The sequence below is a fragment of the Sceloporus occidentalis genome, unplaced genomic scaffold, assembly GCF_023333645.1.
Source record: "Sceloporus occidentalis isolate IW3139 unplaced genomic scaffold, rSceOcc1.0.p SCAF_1, whole genome shotgun sequence".
Taxonomy (NCBI): domain Eukaryota; kingdom Metazoa; phylum Chordata; class Lepidosauria; order Squamata; family Phrynosomatidae; genus Sceloporus; species Sceloporus occidentalis.
Genome location: NW_028316981.1, coordinates 12,334,995 through 12,354,710, shown reverse-complemented (window position 1 = coordinate 12,354,710; position 19,716 = coordinate 12,334,995). Strand labels below are relative to the sequence as shown.

The following is a 19,716-nucleotide window of genomic DNA, read 5'->3' as shown; positions in this document are numbered from 1 at the left end:
AGATAGTGAGAATAAAGATGTAATGTTTCCCCTCCACTTTCACAGTCCCTGCGAAACCTATCCTTGGGAGTCTTTGGACCCAGGTTAAGAACCCCTGCATTAACCCAAATCACACAATAATAGCACCTTACAATTTGTTCTTAAGCATTCCCACCACAAAAACATCTGAGGGAGTTATGGCTATAGCATGAGCAGGGAACTAGCCATCACATGCTGCAACGAGATTGCTTCAAACAGATTACTTTCGAAGAAGTAACATTGCAAGCTCTGTGCCCTGTCTTGTAAAGCAGTCTTTAAAAATGATCTTCAAGACACTACTAAAGATTTTAAAATAAATGCAGGCACTGGTTTCCTCGGGTCCTATTTTATTGCTTGAGGTAGTAGAACCTGCCTACCTCCCCCCAATTTCACACGCAGCCCCTTCTATAAGCCTAGACTGTGAAAATTATGCAGTTTGACCCCACTTTAACTGCCATGGCTGCATCCTAAAGAATCCTGGGATTTATAGTTTTGGGAGACACCAGCACTCTTGGCCAAAGAAAGCCTTGTAAAACTACAAATCCTAAGATTCGCTAGGATGGACTTTCAGAGCTTAAAGTGGTGTCAAACTGTGTCGTTTCTACAGTGAAGATGCACCCATTGTTCTTGGCTGTACTAATCAGCCCAACAGCTTCCAATAGTCTGCAGTGTAGAAATAATGCAGTTTGGTGCCACTTTAAGTGTCACGGCTCCATTCTACACTTCAGTTGCCATGGCTCCATTCTAGGGTATGTCTGCACTGTGAAAATAATGCAGTTTGATGCCACTTTAACTGCCATGGCTCTATTCTCCGGACTCCTGGGATTTGTAGTTTGGTGAGGCATCGCCATCATCCCTCTTTGTCAGAGAAGACTCAAGACCTTGTAAAACTGCAAATCCCAGCTTTCCTTAGGATGGAGTTACAGCACTTAAAAGTGGTGTGGAACTGCATTATTTCTACAGTGTAGATGCACCTTGAGGCTGTTGCACTTTGGATATATCATGAGATGACAGGATTCATTGAAGGAAAAAGAAGAAGCAAATGCTGGTTAAACTGGAAATGTGTGTAGGCAAAGAGGGAGGCCACGTGACAGTGCAGACTAGGCCCCTCGCCTAGGAATGAAGGGGTTAAAGTGATAGAGCTTGAATCCTAGAGCGGCCAAAAAAGCCCAGTGAGGGAAGGTGCAACACTCTAAAGGGTCCCTTCCGGTGTAGTTCCCAAAAGGTTCCCTTCCGGTCTTGGAATGTACTGGGATGGCCCTATAAATTGCAGAGGAATAGCAAAAGGCAGGAGGTGAGTTCAAAGGAGCCTTTGGGGAAGGAAAGGGGCTGGAATGGAGTTCCTGGTTCCCAGCCTCCTTAATGGTGGTGAGGCTTTAATCCTCCAGTTAAGGAGGGAAGGAGAGGAGAGCCTTTTTAAATATATATATATATATATATATATACACACACATAATTTATAAATTATAGAAATATAAAATAAAATGAAGTCAATAATTTACCTGTTGTTCTGAATAGCCCCATGGGGCCTCATAGGGCAAGGGAAGCAGAGCCTGAAAGGAAAGCAAGGGGCTAGCTATATTAGTAGGAGTAGTAGTAGTGTATAATAACACAGGGTTGGCTGGTTTAAAGCAAATGATTAAAAAAAAACCCACAACATATATATTATTTACTTGCTATTCATATATATATATATATATATATATTCATATATTTAGCGCTCAAGACCCCCGTGAAAGTGGAAAAACTGCAGATAAGAAACCACTAAGTATTACTGAGATATTATTCATACACGTGTGTGTGTGTATATATAAAATTCATATATTTATTCATACATTAATGGCTGAAGACCCCCATGAAAGTAAAAAATTACAGATAAGAAACCACTAGGTACTATTAATATATATGAATATATATACATATATATATATATATATATATATGTATATAATATTCGTGTGTGTGTGTGTGTGTGTATATATATATATATAATATTCATATATTTAGGGCTCAAGACCCCTGTGAAAGTGGAAAAACTGCAAGTAAGAAACATAGGTACTATTCATATATATGAATAAATATTCACGTGAGTGTGTGTGCATATAATATTCATATATATATATTCATATATTAAGGGCTCAGGACCCCTGTGAAAGTGAAAAAGCTGCCAATAAGAAACCACCTGGTTTTTCAACTTGAGAGAACACCTCTCTAGGAATCTCTGTGGAGCAACTCTATGGTTAAAATGTGGGAATTTGACCATAGAATTGTGCTGGAAGACCTACAAATGTCTTGAGAAGTGTTCTCTCTAGGAATCTCTGGAGCCTCCAGCGTGACACTCTGGTCAAATCCCTGAAGAGTCACATTGGAAGACTGAGAGATTCCTATAGGGAACATGTTACTGAAATCCATGAATAGTCAAATCTAAAAGAGTCAAAGCTGCAAATGTGGAGGGATGACTAAGTATGTGTGCACGCATAGTTATATTATAGATAGATAGATATGCATATATGAATATATATTCACACACACACACACACACACTCTCTCAGAATGTGGTGTAGTGGTTTGAGTGTTGGGCTTCAACTCTAGAGACAAGGGTTCAATTCCCGCTCAGCCGTGAGACCTGCTGGGTGACCTTGGGCAATTTGACCTCCCACCCAAGTTTTCTGAATCTCTCCTTCATAACTATATTGGCAGAGCTAGCGTGGAATAGTTGTTTGGGTGTTGGACTAGGACTGGGTAATCTTGGTTGAGTTAAACTGTCTCAGCCTCAGGGGAAGGCAATGGCAAACCTCCTCTGAACAGAATCTTGCCAAGAAAACCCGACGATAACCTCTTGCTGTTGTGTGACTTCCAGTCATTTACGACTTATGGTGACCCTAAGGTGAACCAATCACAGGGTTTTCTTGGCAAGATTTAGTTCAGAGGGGGCTTGCCATTGTCATCCTCTGAGGCTGAGAGAATGTGGCTTGCCCAAGGTCTCCCAGTGGATTTCATGGCTAAGGGGATTCGAGCCCTGGTCTCGCCATGTTCTAGTCCAGTGCTGAAACCATTACACCATGCTGCCCCTAAGGTAGATTCGCCATAAGGCGGAAATGACTTAAAGGTACACAATGACTGTTTGAATTTGGACATTATAACTGTAACATTTGTTGTTGTATCAGAATAAAAAAAATTTCCTCCTCAGCACCGACACTCTAACAAAAATTAAATAATTCCAGAATTCAATTTCCCTTCTCTTCTTTTCACTTGTGTCTGTTTTTTCTTCTTCTTAGCAAGACAAGATAGTTGTGTTCTCTAGAAGAATGGTTGGCTTCCACCAGTTGCTGCAAGGTCTTACAAAGCCTAAATGACTTCTTGAATTTCTTGAAATGAAGTGTTATACTGATCATACTTGAAGCACTGAGGCATTCCTTGAAAGAGGGAAAGGAGACAAATACAAGAACACTGGTTTCTGTGTTAGGAAATGGATACCGCACAAGAGACAGGGATTACTGTTTTTCTGGTTCCAGAAATAAAAATGGAAGAGCAGGATCCAACAAGCCCTGAAGAAGAAGAAATTAAAGAAGAAGATCCTCTCAAAATTGACAGGAGCAGGGAAGAAGATAATCACATGGTGAAACAGGAGCAAGAGGAAGAACCTTCAAGGAACTGGGATGCACGGTTGGAAGAGTTTCTGAAGACACTGCAGCCTCCTCATTCTCCAGGAAAAACCCCAGAGCTGCCTGAAGTGCAGCAACAGATGGATTCTGAAATGATTCAAGTGCCTTCCCAAGGAGAGACAGAGACCAACAAGCAGTCTAGAGGATTGTGGGTTTCCTCAAAGACACAGCCACATCTCACTGGGGTGAACCAGTTGGAATATGGAACCCATTTGGATGCTACTAGTTATGGGAAGGGGAAGGAGAAAGCCCTAGCAGGAGATGCTGCCAAGTTGGAGATGAGGCGCCAGCGTTTTCGGATGTCGTCCTACCAAGATGCCGACGGGCCTCAAGAGCTTTGCCAGCAGCTCCAGCAGCTCTGTCGACAGTGGCTGAATCCAGACAGAAACACCAAAGAGCGGATGCTGGAACTGGTGATCCTGGAGCAGTTCCTGGCCATTGTGCCAGCTGATATGCATAGGTGGCTCTGGGAGAATGGCCCAATGACCTGTGCCAAGGCTGTGACCCTGGCAGAAGATTTCCTTCAAAGCCAGCAAGAGGCCAGAGACTTGTTGCAGCAGGTGAGTGGGTTTCCAGCTGGTCTCCTTGAAATATTGTTGTAAGGTGTCTTTATCAGTGGGGAAACACAATTTAGTCACCTGGCAATCTCAATCAGGGTATTGGCTGTTTGACTGCTAACATTGGCTGTTGTTCTTTAGAAGGTTTTGTTGTTGCCTGGGACTAGATGAAGACTGCTTGAAACCTGGTGAATCTCTGCAAGTCAGTGTTGGCAATACTAGTTGGGTAGACCAATGATTCAATGTTATATTCACATATCAGGATGAGCCATGTTTTTTGTTAACAATAGTTTGTTAAACCTCAGACTGCACAGTACACATCCAAACAAACCATGCCTTTTCCTGGCCTAATTTCTGGTTTGTTTTTCTCAAATTCTGTTTGTTAGCTCCTGTTTTCAGGCTTGGCAACTGGGGAAAGGACCCAGTGACAAGCAGGGTTTTATCCCATTTTTCTGAAAGCCTTTTTCTCCCTGAACAAGCAGTTAGCAACAACAATTTGAGCTGTAATAGGGATGAGTTAAGACTTTACTGTTGCCTAATAAAAGCAAATGGCTGGTTTCTCACTCCAAATACATATTGTTAACCTCTGGTAGCCAGAATAATTTGTCCAAACTGTGTTTTGTGTGTACTTTATTGGTTTGTATCATGCACCGGGCTTCTCTTTGCACTCAGAATGTATAAATCTTCCCTAGGGAACACAGGCCCTTCCAGACACAGTGGAGGTGCATCTCTCTGCAGAAACTAAACAGGAAGATAAGGCCAGTGCAAACTTGCTAGGTGAGTGAGTGTCCATGTGGTTTTCTTCACTGAGCTTTATGGCAATTGTGAAGCAGGTTGGGAAAGTGGCTTACTAGCTAGGAGGAATTCTGGGAGTTGTAGTCTAAAAAGCAACTCTTTCAAAAATCTTTGTTGCTTGCCAGCTGTGTTGTTTGCCAACGTCTTAAAATAAAGGGGCTGCCTTTCCTTTTCACTGTTCAAGCCCCTTATATTTATGGGCTGTTTTAGAAGGATATAGTGCAGTCGTCCCCAAACTGTGCCCTTTAAGAGATTTTGGACTTCAGCTCCCAGAAGCCTCAGCTATGTAGGCTAATAGTCTGGGATTCTGGGACCTGAAGCCCAAAATAAGAGCACATTTTGGGGAACACAGATATGGTGTCTGCAGATGGTCTCTGAGTTGTCAGTTAGCTGTTAATTAAAACCTGTTATTATCAATAAATTTCAGGGCAGTGTAAATACAAAATGAATTAAAAATGAATTTAAAACAGCATAAAAGACTTAGGCTGCATCTGCAGTTTGACACTACTTTCACTGCCATGGCTCAATAATGTGGAATTCTGAGAATTGTAATTTTTGTGGCACCTGAAATCTCTGACAGAGAAGGCTAAATATTTCAGAAAACTACACTGCACAGAATTCCATAGCATTGAACCATGGCAGTCAAAATGATATCAAAATGGACTATTTCTACAATGCAGATGCAGCCTTAGTAATCCTGGCTTATGTAGGTGAATGTCATCATCATAGGAGAGGGAACAGAGTATTGAGAGTAAAACTTAATTGGTCTAAGTTTATAACTTCAGAGGACAGGACTAAGTTGATCATTCTTTATAAATCAGAGAATGATAGAGTTGGAAGAGACCACAAGGGTCAACCAGTCCAACCCCATTCTGCCATGCAGGAAGATACCAGCAAAGCACTCCCGACAGATGACCATTCAGCCCCTGTTTAAAAAACCTCCAAAGAAGGAGACTCCACCACTCTCCAAGGGAGTGTGTTCCACTGTCCAACAGCTCTTATTGTCAGGAAGTTCTTCCTCATGTTGAGGTGGAACCGCTTTTCCTGTAGTTTGAGGCATGCATGCAGGAGGGAGGGAGAAACAGAGAGATCAGAGCATGGAAACATTTCTTTTTTCTTTTTTTTAACTACAATATGCACAACACACCTGTAATCATTTTCACTGGGACAATTCTGGGAACTAGATTTTATTTTAGACTTTGCTTCCAGTTTCCTGGCTTTTGGGAGTGTGACCAAACAGTCCTTAATGTTGTCTTTAAACCAACAGGTTTAAAGGGTAATAATAGTCCAGACTCTATCGTCTAAGTTAGGGGTAGGCAAGGTGTGGCCCTTGGGTTGCTCTTGGGATCCCTAGTTGTATCATATGAAACTCTCCAGAAGTCCCCTAATAACTACAGACCACATAAAAAATAATAATTTTCAGATAGATTTTTTTGGGGGAGAGAGGTTGTTCATAAACCTCCCCAAAGGGGCCCAGATCACAGCATTTGCTTCTGCTTACCTCCCAAAGCCCCCAAACCTTCCCCCAGACACCATGGAAATTGAAAAATGTGCCCCCAGATTGGCCAAAATGGCAGCTGGAAGTGACAGTGGATCACTTTGAGTGTGCTAAAACATGCTGGTGCTGCCTGCCAGGTGGGTGCAAGGTGGAAAAGTGCCACCCGTCTCCTTGTGTAGTTGCCCACCTCTGTTCTAGGGGTTAGAAAGAACTGATGGTGGAGAGTGGTGGCTGTTAGATGATGGTATTGTATATTTAACTTATTTATTCCATGTATATGCAACCTTTCTTTGAAGGATCTCTAGGGCATGTGTATGATTCCACGTCCCCCAGTTTTATTTGTACAGCAGTCCTGTGAAGCAGGTCATGTTATCATAGAATTAGTGGAGACCACTAGGGCCATCCAGTCCAATCCACTGCCATGCAAGACACCATGAAAGCACTCCTGAGGCGACCATCCAGCCTCCAAAAAACCTCCAAAAAAGGAGACTCCACCACACTCTGAAGCATTGTGTTCCACTCTCAGACAGTGGACTGATGAGGCTGAGGAAAGAGACTGATTTATGGCTACTTGCGGGAGCATCATGGTTGGGTAGGGGTTGGAACCTGTGCCCTTCTGAGTCTCATCCAACATTTCAACCACCATGACATATCATAGAAGCTGCCCTTCCAGTGATCTGACCCTTGACACTTGTATAAACGTGAAGGTTTTGCCATCATAGATTCCTACTTATTTTCCAGGGACACTAGAGTTGATGGGAAGAGATGAACTACACAGATTGGCTGTATTGTATTATCTCATCTTTTTAGAAAAGGTCTGATTTGTATATTTGTATTCTGATTTTTCTTCCCACAGGTGGTGAGTGTCTCCAAGAAAGTGGGAAAGAAAATCTATTATTGAAGAGATCTGAGAACATGGAGCAACTGCCAACATGCCTGAAAACAGATATAGAGAACAATTTTCTGTGTCATAGCGAATCCAGTGAGAGTCAACAGAAGGGAGACAGGAAGAATGGGAATGCCACAGAGAAGAATGGGGATTTGTTTGTTTCTTCACATGGGCATTGTAAGGCTGGCAGTGAATCCACCAGCCAGCAGGATGACAATACAACATACAATGAATGTCGGGAAAGTGTGCACCTTCCTGTGCACGAAAACTCTCATGTACTGGAGAAGCCATATAAGTGCTGGCACTGTGGCCAAAGCTTCAGTAGCAGCTTGGATCTTCTGTCACATGAGAGAAACCATGTGGGTGAGCAACTGTATAAATGCTCCCACTGTGGAGGAAGCGAGAGAATTCACATGGGACGGAAACCAAGTAAATGTTCACACTGTGGGAATACCTTTGGCTGTAACCCTCAAGAAGAAACATATGGAGGAAAGAAATTTCATACCTGCACAGAATGTGGGGAAAAGTATATCCATATATCAGGATTACTTAAACACCAGGGAGTTCACAGGGGAGAGAAACCTTATAAATGCTTAAAGTGTGGGGAAAACTTTGGAACCTACTCAAATTTCAGAGCACATTGTAGAACTCACACAGGGGAGAAGCAGTATAAATGTTTGCAGTGTGAGATGTGTTTCAGCAGTATTACACGTTTGAGAGCCCACGAAAGAATCCATGTGGCTGTGTGCTCCTCTTGTGGGAAAAGCTTCAGCCAAAAATCAGAACTTATTGAACATGAGAGAACTCACACAAGGGAGGATTCTTTTGTGTGCTTTGACTGTGGAAAAGCCTTCGAATACAACTCGGAACTGGTAGCTCATGTGCGAACCCACAAGGATAAGAAACTGGAATGCCCCGACACCAAGAAAACCCTCATTTGCGCAGAATGTGGAGATACCTTTAAATATGCCTCAGCCTTCAAAGCCCACCAGAGAGTCCACAGAGGTGAGAACCCAGTGTGTATGTGGGCAGGGGGGGGATGTCTATGGAGATGGTACAACAAACCTTTAACACAGACTTCTTCATAAATACAAAATGTATATTGAAATGTACTAACAAATTTGCTGTTGTGAAATAGTGTGTGTCAAGGGAACAGATTGGCAACAAGCAACAAGCAAACTCCTCTCAGCTCCATCTGTCTCAAGCTGGAAATCTTTGGGATTTCCCTGCCAAAGCAGGGAGAGTGAGGGGAATCAGTGCTTCTTCGGGATCCCCCTGCCTCAGTTTTGGGAGTGGTATCTAAGCTTCTTTTAGGACCCCTTCTGCTGTCCCTGCTATGGCAGAGCAATCCCAAAGAAATCCCACCACCAGAATTTTTTCAGCTGTATTTCTGTATTGCCCTGTGTATAAGTCGACCCAAGGTTTTTGGGTTATTATTTTGGCATAAATTATTTGACTTATAGTTGAGTACTTACGGTAGTACTTACTCTACCATTCTTTTGCTGTAACTCTATATGTACAGTTACACTGGAGAAAGGTCTATTTAACTCCATGTGACTTAATACCTGAGTAAACCTATTCAGGACTGCAGCTGGTAAGTGCCTTTTTGAGGTCCCCATTACTGTGTCATCTAAAGCTTCTCACAAGAAAGGTACCAGAGACTCAAACAAACTGGGTGGTATCTCTTAAAATCATTTAGTTCAACCCACAATCTGCTTGTCAGTTTATGCCATTATTGAGTTCTTTTCACCTATTAGTCAAATTTCATTTTTGTACTGAGACCACCATTTATTTATTTTTTTAGTCCTGTCCTCTGAAACAAGAGTAAACCAATCTGCTTGGTTTGGTTTACCTATATGATAGTGTGATAGTTTTTCAAATATTTTAAAAACTATCACTAGGGAGCCTGTGGTGCAGTGGTTAAATGCCTGTACTGCAGCCAAAACATTGTGAGTTTGATCCTACAGGGCTCCAGGCTGACTTAGCCTTCCGTTCTAATTTAGGTCGGTAAAATGAGACCTAGCTTGATGAGGGCAATTGGCTTAACAGATTATAAACTGCTTACAGAGTGCTGAGTTCACTGTTAAGCAGTATAGAAATGTAAATGTTATCGCTCTCCTGTAATTTTGTTATACCCTAACCCCGGAAATGGCCCTCATAGACTTGATCCTTGGTGCTTCCACACTGTTTTTTACAGCATCATTGCACAAACTAATATTTATCTGTATGTTGAAACTTCTGTTTCATAAACTATTCATGTGATATATAGACCTGCGACTCTGGGAATGCTACAGTACTACGGTGTCTTCTGGGCAGCAGTTGTTCAAGGGTATTGATCACTTTGGTGCCATAGCAATGGGATAAGTAGAGCTCAGTACAGCTCTCTATTTTTTATTTTGCTATTGGTGTGTGCCTTCAAGTCATTTCTGACTTATGATGACCTTAAAGCAAACTTATCCAGGGGTTTTCTTGGCAAGATTTATTCAGAGGAGGTTTGCCATTGCCTTCCACTGAAACTGAGAGCATGTGACTTGCCCAAGATTATGGCCAAGCTGAGAATTGAACCCTGGTCTCCAGAGTTTCAGTCCAACACTCAAACAGCAGTGCCACTCTGGTACTGATCATTCTGGCACTGATTTTCAAGCGATCAGAAATGACATATTAGAACTCACATGATATCTGGCAACCAAACCTTTTGAAGAAGGACTGAGGGAGCTGCTTCAAGCTAGAGAAGAGATATTGGGATGTGAAGCAATACCTGTCTTTAAATATCTGAAAGGATGTTGTAGAACCAGTGGGTTTCCCACTGCTCCAGAGAGTAGAACATAAATCAGTGGATTCAAATTACAAGAAAAATGCTTCCGCCTAAACATTAAGATAAACTTTTTTTTTTACAGTCAGATGTTCCACAGTGGAATAGGTTGCCTTGGAGGGTAGTGGACTCTCTTTTTCTAAAGATCTTTAAACAGAGGTTGGATGGCCATCTTTCCAAAGTGCTTGGGCTTGAACCCCTGCACAGCAGGGGTTGGAGTAGGGTCCCTGTCGATTCTTATGATTCTAATGTGTTGCCTGTAATTTGTTCTTTCTCCTCCCAGCAACAGGGACATGACACCATCATATTACATTTGTAACACGAGATATAAGCTTATTGTAATAGCAATGATGTCTGTCTAGTTACTCATCATGGAGGTCTGTCCTTACTAAATGAAGGAGGAGGGATGTTACATGATTTCATTGTTGCTCACAGTCTGCCTAATGCTGCACTGTTTTGTGCTTTCATTGTCTTTAGGAGAACACAGGAAGGAGCAACAAGATCAGGAGGAGTGTGTTGAGAGACCAAAAGAGATTAAGAGAGAGACAGAAGAAGAGGACCAGGACACTGAGGAACCGAGAAAGAGACAGCGGCTCACTATGGAGACAAGAAGTGAGTAGGGATGTAAAGAACATTCACAAATACCTCAGCTAATGAAGCTGACATGTTTCTGAGCATTACTTCTTTAACAGAACATTTGGTACTAGAGGCAGGGATAATGTTGAAAGAATAGGAATTGGTTCTTACACCAAAAGAAAAGAAGATCACTGCAACATGTTTCAGAAAACCTTTTATTCAAAATGAACAGTAGGTGTGAAATGAAACAACCAATGAGGTAAGCTTTGCATAAGTAAATACATTTTGAACCTTCTGGAGACCTCCTGGAGGATTCTTCCAGAATGCATCTAGAGATGGCTTTTTCTTACAACAGCCTCCATATTCCTTATGATTTCGTTTTGGTGGCCAGACTTACAGACCAGAGCTTTTGTAGCATGCTGGAGGTGGCTAACAACGCAGACTTATTTTGCCGTCTCCCTTTTCTTTCTGTTTTGCTTTTCATGCATGCTTATGATATTCTAGAAGAAGCTGCTGTTTCCCTTGCCCATTATAGGCATGCACACACAGATACAGTAAGGTCAGCGAGAACTAAATCCTAGCACAACTTTATTACATTCTTTGCTCCAGATATAATGCTATAACTTGACATAAAAAGTCTCCAGTCTTCCTTCAGTTCCCGTGCTACTAAAAAATTTCCAGCTAGGCAGAGGATGCTAAGAAAAGAAGGGAAAAGGTAGGTGTAAAGCCTTTGTAAAAAAGGAATTTCACTGTCATGGGCTTTGTGAAATGAGAGATGCATATAGTCCTAATACAGGGTTCATTCAAACTGTGGATTCCTGGTGATTTGTATTGCACTATTTAATGATGGTTCTCAGTACTTCTTGATGGTTTTTTAATGCTTGGATTTTTAAAAGGGCAACATATTTGGGTTCATTTCTGGGCATCCTTGTGAAAAAATTTTAATGGTTTGTATTGTAACATGTTATATTTTAATTTATAACTGTTTTAATTCTTGAAATTGTTTAATTGGTTTTTTTAATTTTTATATTTTGTATATATTTAATGTTGTATTGTTTTTAAATTGCATTGTTTTATACTTATTGTTCACTGCCTTGAGTCCCTGTGTTGAGGGAAACGTGGGATATAAGATGAAGAAGAAGATGATGATGATATATACAAATATTAATTAGCATTTATTTAAAACAACCAGGTTGTCAATGACCATTGGACAGAGCTAATTGTTACACAAGTACACATATCATAGTCTTCAGAATTTTAGCAGCAGAGAAGAAGAACTTAGCCACCAATTCTGTTATACTTTTCTCAGAACTCCTAGTAAGTGCACCAGGTACCTGCTGACAGACCTGCCTAGGAACATAATTAGTAAAGGTGAAATTAATCTCAATCTTGAGTCTATTGCTCTGTGTCCTATTCTCTAAGCTTGCTCCATCCTCAATATGACATCCTTTCAAATATTTAAACATGGCTATCATGTCACCCCTTAACCGTCTCTTCTCCAGGCTAAATATTCACAGCTGCCTAAGCTGCTCTTCATAGGGCATAGTTTCCAGACCTTTCACCATTTTGGTTGCCCTCCTCTGGACATGCTTCAGATTGTCAACATCTTCCTTCAATTGTTGTGACCAAAACTGAACACAGTATTCCAGGCGAGGTCTGACCAAAGTATAGATGAGATAGAGACTCTGCAGAACCCACTCCACAAGGGCAAACTTGTTCCTTATAAAGGATTCCCTTGAAGTGACCCTCTAATAAAGCAGAGGGAATAAATAAATTAATCTCTCTCTCTCTCTCTCTTTGCAGGCAAGACTGCTGTGGCTAAGGCTGCTGTGATGGAGGGATCCGCCAGTGAGACAGAATTGACTGATGAGCAGGCACAGCCAAAATATGAGCAGGGCTCTCCCAGTAAAAATACAGTGCAGCAGCTGATGAAGACAGCAGTCCCCCAACAGCAAGTGCCCTGGCTTGGCTTTGAGGAAGCTGTTTTGTTTGTGAGCCAGAAGGGAAAAAACGTGATTGTGCAGTGCAGATATTGCCTACCATTGATCAAAAGGATGAGGTCAAGGGTTAGTTCTGCATCCAGTGTGAAGCAGCATTTAAAGGTGAGTGCTGGCCATGTTGTTACTCCCACTAGTTTTTTGCTTTGCTTATTATATGACAAATTTATTTAGTTATGTATACCCCGCTCTTCAGCCAAAAGGCTCTCAGAGCGGCTTACAAATAGTTAATTTGACATTTCCCTGCCCTCAGGCTTACAACCTAAAAAGACAAGACACAAAAAGAGAAGTGAATGGCAGTGGGGAAGGGGGAAAATCTAGCAGATCTTCTCTCCCTCTGAAGCCTGAACCAAGGTAGATGGACTGTAGGGAGGGCTGTTCTTCTTACTCATTAGGAGCTGGCCTGCCCCACTTGCCCCCTGGATGATGGTGGAGGGAGGGCTGCCTTCTTTTTCAAGCAAGGCCTGATGGAGCTGACCTGTCCTTCTCTCCCTCTGGATGATGGTGGATAGAGAGAGGGCCTTCTTCTTTTTCAGCCAAGGCCTGATGGAGCTGGTCTGCCCATCTCTCCCTCTGGATGGATGATGGGGCAAAGAGGGGAAGTGCAAAAAATTGGGGAGCATATATTCTGCCCCAGCATCCTCTTGGGTCTGCACAAAGTGCGAAAAGTGCCAAAAAAATGAGGCTTGGAAAGGAAAGGGCTAGATGCTCCAAGATTTAAAAAATAAATGTTATATGGTACCGCAGCAGCCCTGAAACCTATTTAAAATATGTATTGCCTCTTCTGAAAGTGATTCACACTTTTCATGGCCAAATAAAAGGGTGGTCCAAGTACTCTAGAGCTCATGGGCCACAACTATACCTTCTAGGGGCCACACATGCTCCTGAGGCTGCGCTTTGCTCACAGCAAAGAATGAAGGATGATAGTGACTGATAGGACATCATCATACACTGTCCCTTTTGTGTGTTTAAAATTTTTGAAGTACTTTTTCAGTTTTCTTTCACAATTCACTTCCCCTTTCTCCTCTCTTCCCTCCTCAGAAGGCACATCCTGATAAGCTGAATGCAATTCTTGAAATCACAAGAAGTAAGAGATCTGTATCCTCAGAAGAACCCATGGCTTTTGATGACGACAGTGAGGACAATGATGCTGATTCTGATGGTCCCCCTGTGAGGAGCAGGAGATGTATCAAACAGAATGTCACTCAGAAGATTCTTGATAGGACACTCATGAATTACATTGTGGAGGAGACTGTGCCACTTCAGAATGTGCACAAACCTACCTTCCTTGCACTGGTTTGCCTTGGTCTTCCAAAGGACCTCACCATTATGTGTGCTAATACCCTGAGGGACAGAATTGAGAAGAGGGCGGCCAGCATGAGGGAAAGCTTTGTGAGCCGGATGGGCGCTGTATCCCATGTGGCGACCACTGCTGATTGCTGGACTGATGGCAAGAGGAACTTCTTAGGGGTCACAGCACATTGGATCAGCACAACAACTCTAAAGCGGGAGTTTGGGGCCTTGGCATTCAAGCATCTCAAAGGATGTCTCACATACAGTGTCCTTGTAAAAGCCCTGCGTGATATTCATGTGCAGTATGGGATTCATGACAAAGTTGTGTGCATGACCACAGACAATGGCTCCAGCTTTGTGAAAGCATTCCAAGTATTGAGGGCCAAAGAACTTGCAGATGCTGCAGGCAGCATTGTGGATGATAATAATGGTGCCAACCAGGACAAGTCTGAGATGGAGTTTGTTCCTATTTCTGAGATCCTGGACACAGGTAACCAGGCAGAGGAAGATGCACCAGAGTTGAATTCCAAGTTGCCACCCCACCAGAGGTGTGCCAGCTACACCCTTAACCTGGTAGCAACACATGATGTAGAAGCCATGATTTCTGACTCCTCCCAATGTAGCTCCCTTAGTTCTTTCCAGAAACATTTTTGTACCTTGATGAGAAAGTGCAGAAAGCTGTGGTCAAAGCAGAACAACTCAGTGCAAATTGCAGCGTACATCTATGAACAATGCGGTATGTATTTGACAGTACCAGACAAGACCGGGTGGAAGGCCATTTTTGAGGCACTGATGCAGTTAAACAAGCTCCTCTGTACTGTGCCACTAAAAGTGGATGCCATAATGGACAGGTGTTCCTTGGCCAGGATCACAGATGATGAGTGTCTAGTGTTACAGGAGTACACTGAGATCATGGGGCCACTAGCACTGTCTCTTGATATCCTACAGCGGGAGAATGGCATGTTCATGGGGTATCTGCTGCCAACTCTACATAGTCTGGACCGCAAGTTACAAAGGCTAGAAAATAAACCTGTACCCTACACTCACTGTCTTCCACTCTTGAGGGGTGTGCGGGAAGCCCTAAGGAAACGATTTGCAGGTATTTGGGAAGACAAGGAGCTTCTCCTGGCAGCCTGCTTACACCCTCGTTTCAAAGTAGACTGGTTGGATTCTGCCCAGACTGAAAGGTAAGAAAGTAAGAAATCCTTCAGATGGAGCAGCCCAAGGTGGGGGTGGATGCAAGAAATCCAGCCTTCTTTTTCTTCTCACAGTGGCCAGTTTGAGTCTAAGGGTGAGAATCGGGTGGCCCATCACATGTTTTTAGACTGCTATTGCCAGAACAACCCCAGCCAGTGTAGCCAATGGTGTGGAATGCTAGGAGCTATATTCCAACAACATACGTGAGGTGGACCATAATTTATCCCACCTGCTATCCGCAAATGTAAAATGAGGCTCTACTTAATCCACCTGCTACCACCACTGTGTGGGGCCTAGGATTAATTGTCCTAGGAAGACTTGTGTTACCTGTATGAGACTCTTGTTCCACTTGTGGAAACCACCTGTGAAAGCACTCTTATGGTTATCTAGGCTGCTGCCACCTTCTACGAATACCAGTGTAATTGATTGCGCCCCCCCCCCCCCCCCGGTGATAGTCACCCTTGTGATTCTTACCAGCTGGCATCCAGTTGGTGGCATATGCTAGTGTAAGTTAACCATACACCTTTCTGTGTCTCTTTGTGGCTGTTGTGGAGTTTAATATTCCCTTTCCCCTTTGCAAATTTTCCAGACTAATATGGCTATGTCTCTGAATTATTTTTTATTAAAATGAGCAGTGTGAATTCTTTGTAAACATCCCGGGAGCTAACAAATTGTGAATGAAAAAGTACTTCCTTTGGTGCCCTCACTTGAATCGACCCATTCCCTTTCTTCTAGGTCAGCTGCGGAGGCCTTGTTGAAAGCTGAACTCAAGGGTGCAGTCACTGAGATGACTGAAGGGAACTCAGAGGAAGACCAGGAAAGGGACAGTGGTTTACTTGACTTTTTCGACATCAGGCCCCAACAAGGGAAATCAGTAGTGGACCCTGTTGAGGAGGAAATCTCAAAGTACCTGAAGATGCCCAGCAGGGAGCTGTCATCCCTGCTTGCCTTTCCAAGTATCCAGCAGAGTTTTTTGAAGTACAACACAGGCATGCCTTCAAGTGCTGCGGCGACACACCTCTTCTGTAGAGATGGGAACGTCATGACTGTCGAAAGACGTTCCTTGCTGGATGACGTCTATGAACACTTGGTTCTTCTGAAGCAGAACAGGGCTTCTTCACTACTTCAAGTTTCAAAACACAGTTCCGTTTGAGAAACACAAAGTCAACAAAATAACAGCATTTAAAATGTGACTGCATTAAAAAAACACCATTCATTTTTGTTCTTCTTGTGCCCATTTACACCACACAATCATAGCATTGTGATTGTACTTTAACTGCTGTGGCTGCATCCTATGAAATCCATAGATTTACAGTTTAGGAAAGGGTAGAATTTTCAGCCAGGGAAGCTCAAATGCAATGTGTTGTTTGCCTCCAAGTTGTTTTCACCTTAGGGTCACCAATTGGCAGGATTTTCTTGGCAAGATTTGTTCAGTGATTTGTTTGCCTTTGCCTTCCCCGGAGGCTGAGAGTGCATGCAAATTACAAATCCCAGGATTCATTGGGCTATTGCCATGGTAGTTCAAATGGATTCATAGTATTATAATTAAGAGAAAGTGTGGTGTGCTGGTTTGAGTGTTGGACTAGGGCTCTGGGAGACCAGGGTTTAAATCCCTGGTTGACCATGGAAACCCACTGGGTGACCTTGGGCAGTTCACACTCTCTACCTCAAAAGAAGGCAAAGGCAAACCTCCTCTGAACAAATCTTGCCAATATAACCCTGTGGATAGGGTCACCTTAAGTCAGAAACAACTCGAAGGGGTTTGGTTGTTCAGGAGGGGGACCATCTCACACTGGGTAATTTTGTTATAATAGTTTCTGAAAAATTCTGCCTTTGGCCAAGGTTTCTCTGAAAAGGTGATTTCTGTCTTTGCTTGTTGCTAGCCATAAACTGTCTGTTATACTGAGAATATTTACAACTCCAAATATGCTACCTTAAATGAGAGCAAGGTTTTGTATATGAGAATACAGGCACACAGTGCTTAGCTGCACAGGAATTATTCCATGACCACAGCTGTGTGTTTGCCATTATGATTAAAATATAATGTAATGCAACACAGATTTGGTAGCCCTTCATAGTTTCCAAAATATAACCGCACAGTACGTTCATTTTAATAAAAAAACAAGGCAATTGAAACTGCTTACCAATTAGGCTGAAATAGAGGTTTCCGAAAATGACAAATGCCATGGGTTACTCTGCAGTGTTGCTTTTTCAAGAATTAAGAAAAATGTTTTCTGGCATATATTTGAGACAGATTTTTGAAATTATGAACTATCTAGCAATATCAAAAACATAGTCACCATACACTGTTGACATTCAAGACATGTTACAGATCTGATTATGGCTAATTACTTAAGACATGATGTTCAGAGTCTGATCCCATATATATGCTTGTAAATCAAATCACATTCCTAATTTCAAGTTTGTTTATTTGCTTGTTTTTAATTTATTTTATTGACACTTGTGTTGTCTGAGTTTATAACCAGTCAATCTCAAATCTCTTATGAAACAGAGGTGGCTAAGTATGTTTGTCACTGTGTCCTTTGTCTATAAGGAAAAAGTTAATTTTTTGGATTACAAGTCTGAGAATCCCTCACTGAGTATGGCCACTATCTGTGCTGACAGGAGGATTCTGGGAATTGTATTCCAAAGGAGTGGCTTTTCTGAGCTCTTACTTTCCCCCTGATGTTCCCATCAGACTAGAAAGTGCTAAGCAGAGCTCCTCCTCTCTGTTTATGAAGTCTTGCTGAATGGAGTAACTTTTTGGAATCAAATACTGTGCTTATCAGCTGATCCAGAATTTCCTTGGAGACACCTAATTACAGCAAGACCTTGTTATACGCTGGGGTTTGGTTCCAGGATCCCCCATGGAAAACAAAGTCCGTGAATGCTCAAGTCCCATTAAATATAATGGCAGAGAAAAATGGTGTTCCTTATATAAAATGGAAAATCAAGGTTTGCTATTTGGAATTTATACTTTTTTGGAATATTTTCAAGCTGTGGATGCTTGAATCCATGGATAAGGAAGGCCGACTGTATTCAGTTCTCTAACTTTACAACTTGATAGTATGGCCAGGACTCTGTGGCATACATGACAAGCTATTGATAAAAAGTTTTATTTACTCTGTTGCCTGCATCTTCATTATTTGCTTGTTTTTCAGATCCACTCAGGCTTTGTATACTTTTTTACCATATATACTCGACGATAAATCGATCTCATGCGTAAGTTGAGGGCAGGTTTTGAGGTCATAGTTATGGATTTTGATATGACCTGTGGATAAGGTGAGGGTTAAAACTTCGGGGCATGTAATGAAGGATGTAAATGACGAAGCAAAGGAAAACAGTGCCAAGGAACTTACAAAATTCCAGCAGGCATAACTATTTGTACTCATAATAAAGGCTGGATGAATGAGAGAGAAGAAGGGGAGTCAATGCTTCCAGGGCATATGCACGCGCATGTGCGCGTGTGCGCACACACACACACACACACATGTGACTTAAAATATAGTACTTACATTGACCCATGAATAAGTTGACTCAGGTTTTTTGGATCAGTTTTTTAACCTAAATTTCTAGACTTTCCACAAAGGAAAGAAGCATCGAAGCCACAGAACTGTGACATTTATCCTTTAGAGGGTCTCTTTGACATTATACAATTATAGCACTTTAATTCTGCTTTTATTTGCCATGGCAGCATCCTACAGAGCCCTGGGAATTGTAGTCTGCTGAGCAAATTGCGCTCTCTTACTCAGAATTCTAAATACAAATCCCAGGATTCTTTAGGTTTCCGTTATGGCACTGAGTTCTAAGACTCTGTCAGCATGGAGAAAATTGTTAAAAATATTTCTTTTTTGCAAGAGCAAATACTAAACAGCAGCATGCCTTTGTTTTGATGCAAACACATTTCAAAATGAGGTTAGAATCAGAGTCATTTATGTTACATGTTATTAGGAAGCTTCAATTGAGCCCAGTGCACAGAATTTTTTTTAAAGTAAAGACAATGAAGATTGTGGCATCTAAAGACTTTGCATGTATTACTTGACTGTTCTCCCCCTTGAGATTTTAAAAAATGAATTTTTTCCAGTTCCAAGTCCCAAACTGAAGGGAATCGCCGTTTTGTTGTTGTGTGCCTTCAAGTTGTTTCTGATTTATGTGGCTCTATCATGGGGTTTTCTGGGCCTGAGAGTGTGTGGCTCATGCAAGATCACTCAGGGTTTCCATGGCTAAGCAGGGAATTGAACTCTGGTCTCCAAATACCTAGGGACAAAACCCATTGCAGAAATAATCCAGTTTGAAACCTGCTTAACTGCTCTGCTTGGGTTGCCTGAGCCAGGAAAGTTAAAGTGGTCTCAGACTGGGTTATTTCTGCCGTGTGTTTTGGCTCCTAGTCCCCACACTCATCACACCAGGACACCAAAC

At 42.1% G+C, this 19,716-nt stretch overlaps 1 protein-coding gene across 1 annotated transcript in view; it reads left to right on the top strand.

Moving 5' to 3' along the window:
- The window catches only part of LOC149320772 (uncharacterized), a 30,206-nt gene extending 12,587 nt beyond the window's left edge, over positions 1 to 17,619 (top strand). The window contains exons 6-12 of the mRNA XM_089532356.1: positions 3,485 to 4,243; positions 4,933 to 5,017; positions 7,390 to 8,427; positions 10,712 to 10,846; positions 12,614 to 12,912; positions 13,849 to 15,287; positions 16,033 to 17,619. Of these exons, the coding sequence (XP_089388482.1) occupies positions 3,485 to 4,243; positions 4,933 to 5,017; positions 7,390 to 8,427; positions 10,712 to 10,846; positions 12,614 to 12,912; positions 13,849 to 15,287; positions 16,033 to 16,450 (4,173 nt within the window). The 3' untranslated portion in view covers positions 16,451 to 17,619. The remainder of the gene's footprint in view (positions 1 to 3,484; positions 4,244 to 4,932; positions 5,018 to 7,389; positions 8,428 to 10,711; positions 10,847 to 12,613; positions 12,913 to 13,848; positions 15,288 to 16,032) is intronic.
- Positions 17,620 to 19,716: the final 2,097 nt, after the last annotated feature.